Below are 15,959 nucleotides of genomic sequence, written 5' to 3'. Positions count from 1 at the left end.
GGAAGAGATGATATGGCATTCGATTCCTACTTCACCTTATCACTCCACCTATCCATCAACCTCTTTCCTGGAGCTGCTTTGTGCTTGAAACAGCCCCTCGTTCGGCCGTGGCTTTGTTCTGGGTTGTCCACCTCGCGCGTGTGCAACGGCATCAGATCTGGAAGATTATACCAAGCATTCTTCCTGCATGTTCCTCAGTCTGCCGTCGCTGTCTTGCGGCGGAAGATACTTGGCGCTATGCCCAAAGACCACAACCATTGATCGACTCCCGTAGTCAGAACCATGTCTGTTGCCCTGGAGCCCTGATGGCGCCCAGTTTTGGATGAATCCAGCCAGAACGACCAGCAAGAACGGTCAGCGAGAACGGCCAACAACTCACCAGCAACCGTCGTAGTCGAAAAGAGAAGAACAGTGCGGGACTGTTTCGACCTTTTGGAGCCTGGTCGGTGAATTTCTGTCACTCATATCGAGCGCTGACTGTGACTTATAGGTACACCAGACACATTCATACCGGCGAGTATGGTGTCTTTCCGAAGAATATGATCAAGAAAACCACCGCCCTACCTTCACCCCTCCCCTTCCTCCTCCGCTCTTCCCCCTCCTATATACCATACCGCTTTTCCGCTCGAATCAAACATCCGTCTAAGCTTCGACGACGTCGACATATTAGGAGACTGTGGATTGGGCCACAGGATACCTTGTAACTTGGGAAGAGCTGGGAATGCACACAGCAGCTAGGAAGGAGAATGGGGCAACAAGGGGCAGAAGAGGGGAGTAGCAGAAGAAGCAGAAGTTCCTGGGAGACGAGGACTGTCGCTCATGACGGGCAAAAGGCGGCGGAGCAGTTGAAGAGATATTTCACTGGACTCGCGGAACATGTCTGCGAAGCACGTACGACCAGAGTAGGAAGGAGGCAGGAAAGTCTGTCGCTGGACGACTGGCTACTCCAACACCACCAACCCGGGCTCTGGAGGACTGCATGGACAGCATCTCAGCTGCTGAGACCTGGAATCATTGTTCCACGACTGGGAAGCTCACCTTTGCCTGTGGATGAGAGAAAGACACGATGAGGCGAGGTCCCGGACAGCCTGAAGAGCTTGGAAGGGAAGTGATGGTTGGCTGGTATCTGAAGGGCGCGAGGTGGACACCCGCCTCTTTGAGATCTGGATAAATGTGGTAGAGGAACGGGAATAGGATGACCCCAAACTCATTGGTGCAAGACATCAAGGCCGCGGGATCCCGGGCGCCCAGTCATTATGGTGCTGGTATCATCGTTGCGACAGCTTCAAACACCTGTCTCGACAGCATGCATCAAACCCAGGTCAGCGCCACAGCGCCGATGAGCTCGCACTCCTCTCCACTCCCATACGTACGAACGCCCGCCATCAGCAAGCCGCACAACAACTATGGATTCATCATCCAACAACGTCCGCTCGGTGGCTGCCACAATCGCCGGCCTCAATCAAGATGACCGCACGCACAACGAGAAAGGCCGAACTCAAACGTTTCGCGGCGGATACCCCAGTATACCATACCGCCGTTTTGAGGCTCAGTCTATGGTCAGAGTCAGGAAGGCATGATAAATACGACGAACCCGACCTGAATACCTGGCCCTTGGAGATTCCCGGGCTTCCAACAATGAGTCGTCAGATTTTCCTCGTTTCAGCCACGGAATGCTCATACGATGATCCTGCTGGAAGCTTGCATGGGATGTTTTATGTTGGGGCGTACAACGTACCCCTGATCACGGGCAAGTCAACTCAGCACCATCGACTTCACCAGTCTTCGCCGCAGCGATAGCGCGGTCTGAGGTCATGGCTCGACAAAGTACCTGACCTGTCATGGACCGAACGGTGGGCAGAGGGCGATCGAGAACCTTTCTCGCAAGAGACAGGGAACGCGAGAGCCGCCCAACCGTCCCGTCGAGGCATTCAAGGGCAGAGTAGGGGTAATCATTCCTTTGAGTCATTGAGGAGGAACGGCGACTTCGCAGTATCCTTCTCCTGGTCAGCATATCATTCCGCTGGCTACACGAGCTGTCTTGTCGAGGCAGTCAAGGGCAGTGAGGTTGACAGGTAGCCAGTGCTTCGAATTATTGAGGAGGAACAGCGAATTCACAGTATCCTTCTCCTGGCCAGCATATCGTTCCACTGGGCTACTGCGGGATGCAGTCTGCAGTTCCTGATCAGGTCTGAGTCTTGAAGTTGTTTGCATGGGCGAGGGAGAGATCAGGGCTTCTCTGGAGCCTCCAACAGCGACTGCGCCTTCGTCACCTACTGCCACTTCCAGCGGCGTCAAGATGTTGGCAGCTCAACCAAGATCAGTATCGCCCTCGGCTTCTTTTTTGAATGGTTGATCAACTTTCGATGGGCTTCAAGCAAGGCCTGCGCCTCTTATCTTCAACTTCTTGACAACGAGCGACTGCGCAGTTTTGAGCACCTAGCATTGATTTCTCGTTTGAGGTGGATCCGCATCGAAGGACATCAACCTCTTGCCAACATCTCTTTTACATCCAACTCTGGTATCGGTCAATCTCTCAAGGTGCTCCTCACGATGCGCAAGGAGGAAGGGACGATTTATACTAGAAGAATACCCTGCTTTGAGCTATCTTTCAATTGGTGTCACATTTATCTGCGACTTGTACGCTCAAGCCACCTTCGCACAGTGCAGTCTCAATGCCGTGGGTGAGAAGGACCAGCAGATGCTGGTTCTTGAGACGTGATTCCATCTGCACAGCCTTTTATTATTCATGTCCCAATGCTCGGCTACGTTCCCGTTAAAGGTCGACGTCGTTGTGTCGCGTTCCTTCTTTCATTCACCTCACAGCAAGCGCTAGCGTGAACCTTGAAACACGCTAATGCAGGGTCCAAACGCCGCCAAGACTGAGCTTAATTTCACCACCTACAATCTATCAACAACGCATCCGATCGTGACACGCCTTTTTCGACAACTTTCACATACAGAAGACGAGCAAAGACTGAAGATCCTGTACCATGTGTGAGGATGCTTCATATGAATTAAGATGACGTCGAACCCACCCGCTCAGCCGCCTTTCGCCGCCTGAAGACCATGAAGACGCATCAACACCATCCTCATTTCTGGCAAGCCATTGGGTCATCTTCAACACCACGCGCATGATGATGGGACCGCCAGGGCAAAGTACGAAGACGACCTCCGGACGACAGCCCCTCGCCAGTTCAACAAGTCAGCACGCATGCCAACGGTCCACTACGCGCCCTTTTCTGCCGCCGCGTCAGACCACAGTCACTGGCTCCTCCGCACACATCTACTAGCTCTGCGTACCTCAGCGGCTGCATTTCGGCGTCACCTTCGCGGTTGAGGGCGAGCAGAGGCTACTGGCTGGGTGGTGGTCTGCTTCACATCGTTCAGGATACTGTGCTCCCACATGGTGGTGCTCACCTACCAGTCGGTTGCCGGTCGATCATGCATGTGTTCTTGGTCTTGCAATGCTGAAGATCAAGGGTTTGGGGCCATCCTGAAGACACTTTTTTTGAAAGGCGAGGGACGGCCAACCCGAGCGTCGCCACTGAATCCTCACGGCTACCACCAACGCCGACCGCAAACCCGCCTTTCACGTCAATCACCTCACCTGGCTGCTGCTATCGATCGCGCCCTCGACCTCGTGTTGCTTACCCACCGCCACCCGCACCCCCGCCGCCGCGCTGCACCCTCCGACGGACTACGCAACAACCTTGCTGTTTCACAATCATTCGATCCCGCCATTAAACTTCAATCACGGCATCTGAACAGTACAAGAGCAGACGCTTTCACATGTCAATCTCGGCGAAATCTCGTCCTGCATACGCCTGCCCAACTTACTTGGCCTGCCCGACATCAATCAAAACCCGTCCGATCTCGCTGCTCTCATCAGTACTCAAGATGCTTGCCCAGTATCCCACACACATTCTTGCCTGAAGTGAGCCCATCACAACTGCCAGCAGAGGACGACCTGTAGCGACGAAACCTTCACTACTGAAGTCGCCGACGAACAACCACTTCTCTCGAGACTGTCAAGATGGCGCACCGAGTGTGCACGGTATGTTACGACGACGAGATCCCAATGGCAGGAATCGTTCATTCGCATAGTCGTTCGCCCGTTCACAGCAGCTGAGAGCACGACATCCGACTCTTCCACCGCTTGCCGTCAGTACAGCAAAGGTGCACTGGATGCTACACCAACGGCATCCCACCTTCGATGAGCTCACGCCAGATACGTCGTGTATCGATTACACGAAGACCTGCACTCCACTGTACATGCTCGCGGATATGCTCCAGAACTGTGTCAGCCAAAACGAAGAGCCACGCAACGAATTCGCACGATTCATGGCCCAAGCACACATGTACAAGAGCACATGCTATAATTCCGACGTTTGAGGGAGATCACATTATGACTTCCACGACAGCACAACTCCGCGGTGTCACACTTGATGGAAGCGTGTCCTCCACCCACCTGATGAAAAGTGGCAACGGCGATGGCATTCTGCATGAGGACACGCACTTGGAGAGGACGAACCCACCCAACACGACCTTCCTCACGACCACCTCTGTATCGGCCTGCATACATATACGATGGTGGAGCTCGTACGGCTCAGCGGAATCCATCTCGATGACCGCCTGGAATGCATGTTGTCGCGCTTCCGCCATGCTGAACGCGCGGTTGGCCCAGCCGTACTTGGCCTCTACTCACTTGATGGAAACAAATCTTCAACATTGTCCAACTTCTATTCGGCTGGCCTCTCCGCTGCTGTGCTGCGCCGCGCCGGAGGTGTTGTAGACTGGTCTCTTTCGGAAACATGATACCTGGCAAACTCATGCCCCAAACATTACCGCCTCAAGCCATAGGCAAGCCAGACCAACAAAACCAACGCCATCAAGAACGACCCGCGACCTAAGTAATAGCGACATTTCGACTTTTTGCAGAGGACTCCAAGCAGTACACCGACGTGCGATTCTGCAGCGAGCGCCGGCGCCGTTGCCCTGTCATTGCCGCTGGTGCTGCCACCACCACCCTGACAAATGTCGGCTGACAGATCAAGCTTCAATCGAATAACACCTTTCGACTTCTTGCAGAGATCTTCGGACGTACATGTCTCTCCAGCAAGCGGCGCTGCCGGTGCCGTCGATGACCAAGGAGCACCTTTCGACTTCTGCTCCTTACAAAAACTTCAAACTGAGCGTTGCGGTCTCCACTGCCCCCATGCCTATGCCCGCTGCCGCCGACCCAACAGCTTTCGACTTCTCGCAAGAACTCCAAACAGACGACGCACACCTCTCTCCACAAAGTAAAGTAACAGCCAACGGACTCCAAACAGAACACCAACTTCTTGCGAAGAACGCCAAACCGAGCGCCGCACTTGCTAACACCGCCGCCACCGCGGCCACAAAATCCCAGCTTCTTGCAAAGAACGCCAAACAGAACACCAACTCCTTGCAAAGAACGCCAAGCCGAGCGCCCCCGCCCCTACTGCCAACGTCCCCGCCCTCACCCCGGCCCACGCCCAACGAATGAAGCAGCGACCAGGTAGAACAGACATACCAGGGAGCCGGTTTCGACCTCTCACAGAAAACTCAAACTCGCGCCGCAGCAGTGGTACGCACCCACCACCACCATCACCAGCAGAGCAAGCAGCAACCAGGACCACCTTGCGACTTCTTACAAAGAAGCAGAGCAATGCACACAGGTTCGCTGGAGAATTGTACATCGGTGTCAGCATCTGTACGTTATTGACGATGCTAAGATGTCTGCAGCGGCTTTCGAAAAGTTACCGTGCGACGCCACTGCCACCACCGCTTCCACTCGCAAAGCTGTGCCACAAGGTGTAGCGAACAGTCGGAGCAGGTCAACGTGAATACGAAAGAGAAGGTCGTCGTTGTACTAATGGAGGATGAGCTAGTTCGGTTTGCCTGATGAGAGAAAGGAGAAGACGCAGCAGAGCGAGGAGGCCAAGATCACGACGAGGCCAACATCGCGACGAGGCGTTCGTCTGGCCTTGAGCCGGTGGCACCCAACAATTTGAAACGGAGACAGCAGTACAAACATCGCCATTGCAACGACCATTTCGGTAACAACCCAGAGACCTGCAATTTCAACATGACGAGTTCGGCGGAGCATGAACCGAAACAACATCAGACAAACCCCGAACGTCTCTTCGTCGCTCAAAGAAAGGGACAGGACTGGACTACCCGGTAGCGCTCAACAGACGCCTGACTTGACGCTGTCGATGTTTCGACCTACTCTCCCACCCTTCGATATTCAACTCTTCGATGGTCGGCTATTGTGGGCATGGAAGGACGGGAACCTCTTTGTCGTTACAGGTGTGGGAATGGTCATTTGATTTCGAACACGGTCACGAAGCCACCGCCGCATCTGGATGAAGCGCGAGGACAAATCCACTGTCACATCACTGCTTCGGTATGAGTCGCTGGAAACCGAACGATCTTCACCAAGCCCCTCGTCTCTCCACCGAGATGTTGACGATGTCGATCTCTGCAGCGGCTTTTGCAACTCGCATATGGAGGCTTACTTTGTCAACCTTCTCCCTTCCACCTGCAAATACTCGAGGGTACTGCGCGCTGCTCAATGTGAGGCCCTCGATCACCAACGACTGTGAAGACCTCAACGAGGAGGACATCGTGTCCGTCGTTGAATATTCGCACAGCTGTGGCATCTTGTTCTACTTGTCGTGGACAGAAAACAGGCAGGACAGCGAGGAAGTCGAAGGCGCGACGAGGTTTCAGGCTCGACCGGCCGGCCGTACGTGAGCAGGTGGCGCCCAAAGACGAAGAAGACCGTCTACTAGCTGTCGCTGCTTCTGAGCCAGGCTACCAAGCCCTTGTAATTGTTCGTCCACCATCGATATGGGAGAGGCCTGCACGACCTAAGACCCGACTGTCATGCGTAATCATCGACTGCTCAACTGACTGGACGCTGCCCAACGAGATGACGCCATCCTTCACACCGAAAGATCTCAAACAACCTTTCCATCTGCTGTCTTGAAGGAGTAGTCCAACCCATCCAGATCCAACGGGCCTCCTAAATCGTCTCGGGAAAGGCCTGTGCTCTTCAAGGGTGTGCCTTCATGCAAATCTCTTCGCCCACCTCGCCCACAGCAAAGCGATTGTCGAAAGACTAGAACGTCTTCGTCGTTACAGGTCTTGGAATGAAAGGCAAGGTCACAGAGCTGCTGCGCGAGGATGAACCAACGTTGTATCACCCGACTTTTACATCACCGCTCGCACACGAACAACAACGATCCTCACTCGACCCCTTATCTGCGAGACCATTCGAATCAGACCTTCACACCGACAAGCTCGAACATGTACCCCCGTCCCTGGAATCAACTCCACGCTCATTCCGCTGCTTGGCGAGGCTGCCTTTCGCCGGAACGAAGAGATATCATCACCTGCGGTCAAAGATGGTGACTTTGATGCTCGATCGTTGGAAACACGACTTTGTGTTGTCGGCCTTCCTGTTGTCGGCACTCCATGTTGTCAGCACTCCATGTTGTCAGCCTCCTTGTCGGGCTCCTGGTTGTCGCTGCTTCATGTTGTCGGTATTGCTGTTGTGGCCTCCGGGTTGTCGTGGCTCCCTACATGGACTGCCCGTCGTCCCCAAACTGGAACAGCTGCCCTGCCGTCGTCCCAGAACTGGAAGAAATGCCCTGCTATCGTCCTCGACATCATCGCCAAACCTCTGTCCTGGTCGGCACTTCGTCGGCCCTGTCATCGTCATCAATATTCTTTCTTGATACACACCGTCACTGACGCTTGCTGGATACCTTTGGTCACCGACGCTCGCTGGCGAGATACCCTATCGCAGCTAACGAGCACCTCCGCCGCCACGGATGGACGCTGTCGTCGCTAACTCTCACACATAGCTCTTGCTGCTGTCGTGGATATTTGCGTAGCCCGCCGCTGTCCGTCCTCGTCACAACCACGCAAGTCAATCCCGTCGTCGTTACAAAGAGCACCTCATCGCCGCCGTCGATTTGCACCGCTTGCTTGTTGATACTGGCCAACACCAACACTGGCTCAATGTCACGCTGCTGGAACACCCCGCCATCCTGTTGTCATTCACAAGCGCATTGCTGAGACACCCCATTGTCAATCATCACCGCATTGCCGAACCTCGTCACCGCCGCCGTCGTCATGGGTCCATCATGGGCTTACTTGTTGAAGAAACGCTCGGCGTCACCGACGTCGTCGCCAGGACCTCTTCGTTGCATCGTCGACACATCATCGCCAACACGTGGCCGCCTGACCGTCACCTCATAGTTGCAACGCCCATGTCGCTGTTGCTGGCAAGAAATTATAGCTTTTTGTCTTGCAAATTTTCTTGGTCTCGCTCCCCTGCTTCAACGCCGGATGTCATCGTCTTGGATGCGTTGAATAATTGCACAACGCGTAAATCCGTCTTTGACGTGCAAACATCACTATTTACGCGTATCTTGAGGCGCTCGACGCGTTCAATGGCGTATCGTGTGCGTTTGACGCGTTCCATGAGCTGTGTGTGAATTCGCAGCTGGTTCTGGACGCGTTCTAAGTGTGTCGTCGAAGCTGGTCTGAACGGCAGCTACAAACGCGTAATCGCCGACTAGAGTGCGGCTGACTCGTAGGTGCTTAGCGTACCACGCCCCGCTTAGACAGCAGCTACAGCCTTGGCTGAGTCGGGAAGCCTCTGCCCAGTGGGGAAGCTCAACGAATCTCGAAAACATGTCTCGTACAATCTGGAGCCCGTTTTGACTCCAATTCACGCGCATTTCAAGATTTCTCAACGCGTAGAGACCGAGCAAACTGTGTAACTTGGTGTCGGGTATAGAAACTACGCGTACATTGCTGTGTTCGACGCGCCAAACGACAGTGTGACGCGCTGCATAGGTCGCTAAAAGTTCTCACTCGTTTTCTAACGCGTATTTCGCGTGACATCTCTCCATATAGCAGCCACGAACGTATAACAGTCGGGAACGCCGCTTAGAGCTCGGAAGATCTGAAGGCTACGAACGGTTAGCGTGTCTAATCCCGCTGCTTCCGTTGGAGTACAACTAGACAGCGAACGCGGCTTTCGTCCCGATCTGTTGCTTTACCATATTCTGAAAACACTTCGTTCACGATTCAAGACCCTCTCGGACCGTCTCGTTGTGTTGGCTTCACCGGGTTGCGTTCAAAGCCCAGCTTTAAGTCGTAAACGCGGCTTGTTTCCAATCAACGCGTCCGTCGCGTGTTGCAGCGCGTGTAAATGCGTGTGACAGACGCCTGACAAAGGAAGTAACACAGTCTGTGTGCCTGCAAAGATGGCTTAAGAATTTCGAGTGAAAGGACGCGTAATGCCTCCGACTCACTCCGAAGTCTCATCGACGAAACATGTCAAACGCGCAAAGAATCAAGATCATGCAACGCCGTGAAAACGCGAATGACGACACTCGCACGTGTCGGTAGGTCCAGCGATGCAACAGACATGACCTCGGTCCGACAGCCTCCACGGTACCCACATGCATCCGAAACGCATGTTCAGACACTGTAACGCGGGACGGCCCTCCTAGACTTTGGAAAGCGGGCCACCCCGAACAGGGCATCGCTCAGAATCTCCAGCCTTGTACTTTCCGTTCACCAAGGCAAACAATGCTCGTGTGCAGGGCGAGCGTCGTTTGAGATCGGGTGTACAGGTTCAATTGAGCCACGAACATCTTTCGCGATATTTGCGTCCGCAAACGCGTCGACATACGCGTGTCTCCTGCACCTCTCAATCAAATGTTCAGCTCTCGATGCGATTCTGCGACGCGTTCCAATATGGCATTTAGCAAAATTCCATAGCCGGCCTTGTATACGGCCTGTTGACGCTCTCTGTTTCGTTGCAGTTCTTTGTTCTAGACAATGACGCGTGTGGTGCGTGTCAACTGAGCAAAGTTTCAGTCCTGGGCGATCATTCCTATGCGCTAGATACGCGTATTCAAAGCGTCAAGCTTTGCGTTTCGTCATGAAGCATATGTCTACTCTAACAAACGCGTCTACTTATCGCTTTTACGCGATTCCTCACGCGTCCCTTGGACAGCCTTTCTACCTCGTACCCTCGCCTCAGGATACGCGTCACTTGCTTTCCTGTTGACCCGTAAACACTGAATTCATGCTCACAAAAGGCTTTCCTATAGTCCTGGAAAGACCCACGGCCTGGCTAGAGCGAGTTGTCCAGCCTGGAACCATTCTACTCACGCCCCTGTAGACCTCGTACTTCCCATTTTCGGCCGTGCCCTTTTCGGGTCCTGAAATCGCGTCCACCTTGATCCTACGCGTCCATCGTTGCCTCACGCAAAGAAAAACGCGTCACAGCATGGGAAACGCGTAGAAAGTCGATATTCGAATCTATGACTCTCCAGGCTTTCCGGTTTTCCCAGGAAAGCGCAGCACTCCATTCCGTCCCAGGATCGACGTGTTTGATCGACGCGTTTAATCGACGCGAGGGAGATCGCAGACCGCGCCATTCGATGCAACCAACCTCGAAATCCACGTCAAACAGACTTACATGTCCATTCAACGACTTTCAGGGTCACAGCACGCGTGAAAACCTCAATCCACGCGTCCTTCCTGCTCGCGCTCCTCCAACATCACCTACACACGTGGACCCGGTTGTTTCCCCAAGCTCTCAACATGTGGGCCTCATTCTAACGCGATGTACAGCCTCCAAACTGTCCCCAAGCCTCTACACGTCGCCAGCCCGCGTAACCTGCCACCCCCAGGAACGTGCCTATACATCCATTCCCCTGCTTTGACTTCGTGGAGAATTCTCTTCAGGAAAACCTCACCCAACCCTAGATTCTCGTCTTCCCGGCGTGAATTCCCAAGCCAGCAAACCTGAAAACGCGCCTCCTGCCACTAAGACGCGTCTATAAAGAATCACGCGTCACAACGACAAATCAGGTATCCAGACTTCACCATACAGCTCTTTCGATGCGTGCCATGCACCTAATACGCGTGCGCATCGAAACGGGACCCAGTTTCAACGCGCCGAACCCATACCTACCTCACCAGTTCATTCACCTCCCTGCTTCGAGGCTGAGAGGAGATCGTCTCCGAATGACCCTTGAACAACCACCAGATCCTCCCCTCTCCAGCTAGAATAGCCGGAGCTCCCAAGCCGTCGCCCTCGGACCGCTCCATCCTGATCCCAGACGCGTCTTGCCCACCAACAAACCACGCGTCACGACGACAAACCAGATATCCAGACTTCGTCACACAGCTCTGAGAATACATTTCATCCACCTGATACGCGTGCGCATCGAACGAGGACATACCTTGAACGCGTCGAGCCCATACCTACATCAACACGTTCGGCAGTGCTGACACTCTATTTTTCCTGCTTCGAGACTGAAGAGACATGATCTCCGAATAGTAACACTTGAACAACCACCAGGCTCGCGTCCTTCCCTGAAATAGCCAGGCCTTTCCATGCCATCGACCTCGTACCGCTCCATCCATTACCCAGACGCGTCTTGCCCACGAGGGAACCACACGTGCCGACGAGAAACGAGCTATTCAAACTTCACCACACGGCCTTTGCGATACGATTAATGGACCTAATACGCGTGTGCATCAAACGTGGACGTACCTTGAACGCGCCCAGCCCATACGTACCTCACGACCTTCGGCGGTGTGGACAGACGGACAGCGTCAACGTCTTGCTTCAAAAGTTGTTGAGAGTCATCAGACGACCCATTTCTCGAGCCTATCCATACGTCCAAGTAACAGGTCAACTGCGTCGATGAAGATGTCGACGTCGCATTCCTCATACAAGTTTGGTGGGCCGGGAGACGACGCCGTCGAGAAGCCGCAAATCGCACGGAATGATTTGGGCAGCTGGGTAGACTCCTCCGGCGACCCCATACTCTCACTGGTTCGAATAGAAGCTGCTCACATCAACGGGGTGGTGAGATATACCGGCGTCGCCAGCTTCACACAAATATGGTGAGTCAGCCGATCAGGCGGGCTGGATGTCGAGCCGTGGGAAAGTCGCAATTCGCATGGGATTTTTCCAAGGGCTGGGGGGACACCTCGGACGACCCCATAGTGTCACCGATTCGAGTATGCGCTCCTCACATCGACAGGGTGGCGAGTTGTGTCGATATCGCTGGCTCCATACAAATTTGGTGAGCCAGCCGATTAGGCGGCTTCGGGCCTTGGGAAAGCCGCAAATCGCATGGAAATTTGTGGGAATTTGAATACCTCCCTCAGACGACCTCACAGGAGAGCCCATTCGAATTTCCACTCTTTGCATCGACATGGTGGCGAGTTGTGTCGATATCGCTGGCTTCACACAAATCTGGTGAGCTGGCCGATAGGGCTGGATGTCGAGCTCTGGGAAAGTCGCAAATCACTGGCAAATTTGTGGAAATTTGAAGACATCCCTCAGACGACCTCCCAGATGAACCCATTCGGATTTCCACGCTTCGCATTGATGTGGTGGTGAGTTATGTCGACGTCGCCAGCTTCATACAAATTTCAGTGGGCTTGGTGACCGATAAGCCGTGCCTTGGGAAATCTGCCATGCTCGTGGAAATTCGTGGAAATTCATGGGGTTTCATCAGACATCCTCCTCGATGCCATATGCCAAATTTCCACTGCTCATGTTGCTGGGGTGGTGAGCTATGTCGCCGTCGCAGGCTTCACCCAAATTTTGGTGAGCTGGCAGACCAGCTGGGCTGGATAACTGACCCGTGGGAAAGTCGCATCTTTCGTGGAAAACTGTGGAGATTCTTGGAAGTTACTCGGTAGAGGTCGACGAGATGGCCTCCAGAATTTCCACTCTCCAAGTGGTCTGTGTAGAGAATGCCATCGTCGTCACCGGCGTCACCCAAATTTTGGTGGGCTGGCAGACGTGCTGAGCTGGACAACCGCCGCCTGGGAAAGTCGCATCCTTCGCGGAAAAGTGTGGAGATTCTTGAAAGTTACTCAGTAGAGGGCATCGAGATAGTCGCCCAAATTTCCACTCTCCAAGTGTCCTGCGTGGAAAATGCCATCGTCGTCGCCAGCTTCACCAAAATTTGCAGAGCTGGGAGACCTACCCCTGGGGAAACTGTATGCGTCGTGGAAAAGTGTGGAAATTCCTGGGAGTTACTCGGTAGCCGTCAGGAAGATAGCCTTTCGAATTTCCACCCTTCACATGCAGTGTGTCGGAAATGGCATCGCCGTCGCCGGCTTCACCGAAATCCGCTGAGCTGACAGACCCACCCCAAGGGAAAGTGCACCCTTCGAGGAAAAACGTGGAGATTGCTGGGAGTCATTGTCGAGGCATGTCGGAATCTCCACCCCAAACTTCCAATCTTCAAGTATAATGAGTAGGGCAGCAAGACCGATGCTGGGGAAAGTCGCATTCTTCGATGGATTTCGTGGAGATTTGTAGCAGCGCACCTCCTTGCCTATCACATGCTGTATATTGAATTTCCAACCTTTGCATGCCGTGGAACTTGACTGATGACTTCGTCGGGGGTGACAACGAAGTTTGTATGGCCTGGATGACGACCTCTGGAGAAGTCGCAGTATCTCCGTGCAAGAGTGGAAATTCATGCCAGATACTCCAATAGCATCGAACTTGACAGGGAATGAATCTCCAGGGTAGCGGTCGAACGGTCGTGCAGCAGTGATGTCGTCGTCGGCGGCTCCAAGCAAATTTGGCTGTGCCAGGCGACGCCTGCGCTGGGAAAGTTTCCCACTCGATGGATATCCTGGAGATTTGTGGAGTTTACTCCAACAGTATCAGAATCATCGCCGACCAAATCTCCAGAGTAGGCGATATGTCGTTGTGCTGCAGTGATGTCGTCGGTGGCCTCACACAAATCCGCTGGGGCTGGCGACGCCTGCGCTGGGAAAGTTTCCCACTCAATGGATATCCTGGAGATTTATGGGGATTGCTTCAATGACCCTTCTGTTGATCTAGGCCAAATTTCCACCATCAGGATAGTCTGGTTTTCTGGCAGTACCATACCCATCGGCACCCTTATACAAATTTGTATGGGACTGTGGACCAGCATGGGAAAGTTGTGTATCCAGACCGCAGGAGTGGAAATTCCTGGGAGTTATCTCAACATCCTTGCTCTTTCACATGCCCAAATCTACCAGTGTCTCGACTGCATGTTCTCTCTCGGTCACTCGCCGTCGGTGGTCTCACCAAATTTGCGTGGGCCGGCCGATAGGAGCGGTGGGAAGCCTTGGGTCTTGATGGGACGTGTGGAACATCTTGGGGATTACTTCGATGGCTTTGTTCTCGAGTGTGGTGAAATCTCCAGGGCAACGGATGGGTGGTCCGGTCGTGGTACACTCGTCGTCGCGGGTCTCACCAAATTTGTATGGGGCGGCCGATAGCACTGCTGGAAATCTGTAAATCAGCACCGTAGACGTGGATATTTATGGGAGATAGCCGAATACACCTTTCGACGAATTTCCGAAAATTTTCACGGCCAGCGATAGCCACAGCACTTTCCCAACACTGGTGAAGTCTCCTCTCACCAAAATTTGTATGAGGCAGTACGGATTTGCCTTGGGAATCTCCAACACCTGACCAACAGAGTGGAAATTGGTGGAGATTAGTCGTCTCGGGTGTAGTTTGAAGGTATCAACTCTTCCACTCTCCATGATGGCCATAGCACTTTCCCAACGCAAGTGAAGTCGGTCTCACCAAAATCTGTATGGGCCAGCACGGATTCGCCGTGGGAATCCCTACCACCTGGCCTGTAGTGTGGAAATTTGAGGACAGCACTCTTCAAGTGGTGTCGTTCAAGGTGTCAGAATCTCCACTCCTGGTAATGGACATAGCAGATTCCCAACGGCAGGAAAGTTTGGGTGGGCTGGTATGGAGTTGCCTGGGAAAGTCGTGTCCTTGAGTGGAGAGACTGGAAATTCTGGTAGGACAGTCTATCGCAAGTTATCTTCAAGCCGGCAGAGTCTCAAGTCCTCGCGGAAGCGTTGGCCTATTCTCCTGGCAGGTGAAGTCCGGTCTCGCCAAGATTTGTATGCGGATTTGCGATGGGAAGTTGCATCCTTTGACCCAAACAGTGGAGTTTTATGGGCAGTATCCTTTCCAGCGCTCAGTTCAAGCGGTCCAAATCTCCACCCGTGAATGTAGTCGCAGCAACTTTCCCAAGCGGTCGAAGTTTTGGTGGGCGAGGTTGTGATGGCTGAGGAATGCGCTGTGAATGAAGAGTCGCCTGGAAACTTGCACTGGATCATCGGCCGACCTCAACCAATAAAGGGAAGAGTCGCTGAGTCTCTGCGAGGTCCGGAATATGGTCTGACGGCAACGCTTATCGATTCAGAGCGGTTAGGTATCGGAGGAGGCGGCCACATCGGATGCGCACTCTATGGATGACGTAGACGTCTTTTCTGCATAGTTTTGCGGTAGATAGGATAGCTTCGAGGTGTTCTGGGAGTGGGGAGAGGTAGAGGAGGTCGTCCATATCGATGGTGCAGCGGGGCGGCGGGCGACAAGGTTGTGTTGGCAGTAGAGGGACGAGACTGCGGTAAAGTTAGCTATGATATGGGGTTGCTTTAACCAGCTCATACTGTCTCGTGGCGTCTGGGATCAAGGAGTGAATGAAAGCCAAGCCAACACCACCAGATCATACCAGTCTCCAGTATCCAACCTTGCCGTGATGTCTCTGACTTATATTCAATGAATCAGAAATCAGTCTCCATAGAATCTGACGATGTTGGAGTCCAGAGGCTTGTCCTCCTCGCGTACATGGGCAGACTTGGCTGGTGGCTGGTGGCGTCACGATACGCCGATCAGAAGCCGATGACACATCCCAATACACCTCCAAAGCCCCTCGCTTGGCTGATTCAATCAAGTCCACGTGTCCTGTTCTTAATCGGATGGATCCATGCGAGAATCCTCAAGGTCTGTAGGATCCAAGTCGGCAAGGCGAAACTGCGGGTAACGCGTCAGGAGGAGGGTG

At 53.5% G+C, this 15,959-nt stretch overlaps 2 protein-coding genes across 2 annotated transcripts; both read left to right on the top strand.

Moving 5' to 3' along the window:
* Positions 1-5,107: 5,107 nt before the first annotated feature.
* Positions 5,108-5,870, top strand: M409DRAFT_51523 (uncharacterized protein; the record flags this gene model as incomplete). The annotated part of the gene is made up of 3 exons (XM_033811828.1): positions 5,108-5,303; positions 5,438-5,737; positions 5,770-5,870. The coding sequence occupies 3 exons, from the start codon at positions 5,108-5,110 to the stop codon at positions 5,868-5,870; spliced, it is 597 nt and encodes a 198-aa protein (XP_033671375.1).
* A 565-nt stretch (positions 5,871-6,435) lies between these two features.
* Positions 6,436-6,783, top strand: M409DRAFT_19306 (uncharacterized protein; the record flags this gene model as incomplete). Its single annotated transcript, XM_033804875.1, has 1 exon — positions 6,436-6,783. One exon carries the CDS (start codon positions 6,436-6,438, stop codon positions 6,781-6,783), a length of 348 nt encoding a protein of 115 aa, XP_033671374.1.
* Between the last annotated feature and the right edge of the window lie 9,176 nt (positions 6,784-15,959).

This window comes from Zasmidium cellare (genome assembly GCF_010093935.1).
Source record: "Zasmidium cellare ATCC 36951 unplaced genomic scaffold M409scaffold_7, whole genome shotgun sequence".
NCBI classification, from domain to species: domain Eukaryota; kingdom Fungi; phylum Ascomycota; class Dothideomycetes; order Mycosphaerellales; family Mycosphaerellaceae; genus Zasmidium; species Zasmidium cellare.
Note: the sequence above shows the minus strand (reverse complement) of the source record. Positions and strands in the feature narration are given on the sequence as shown.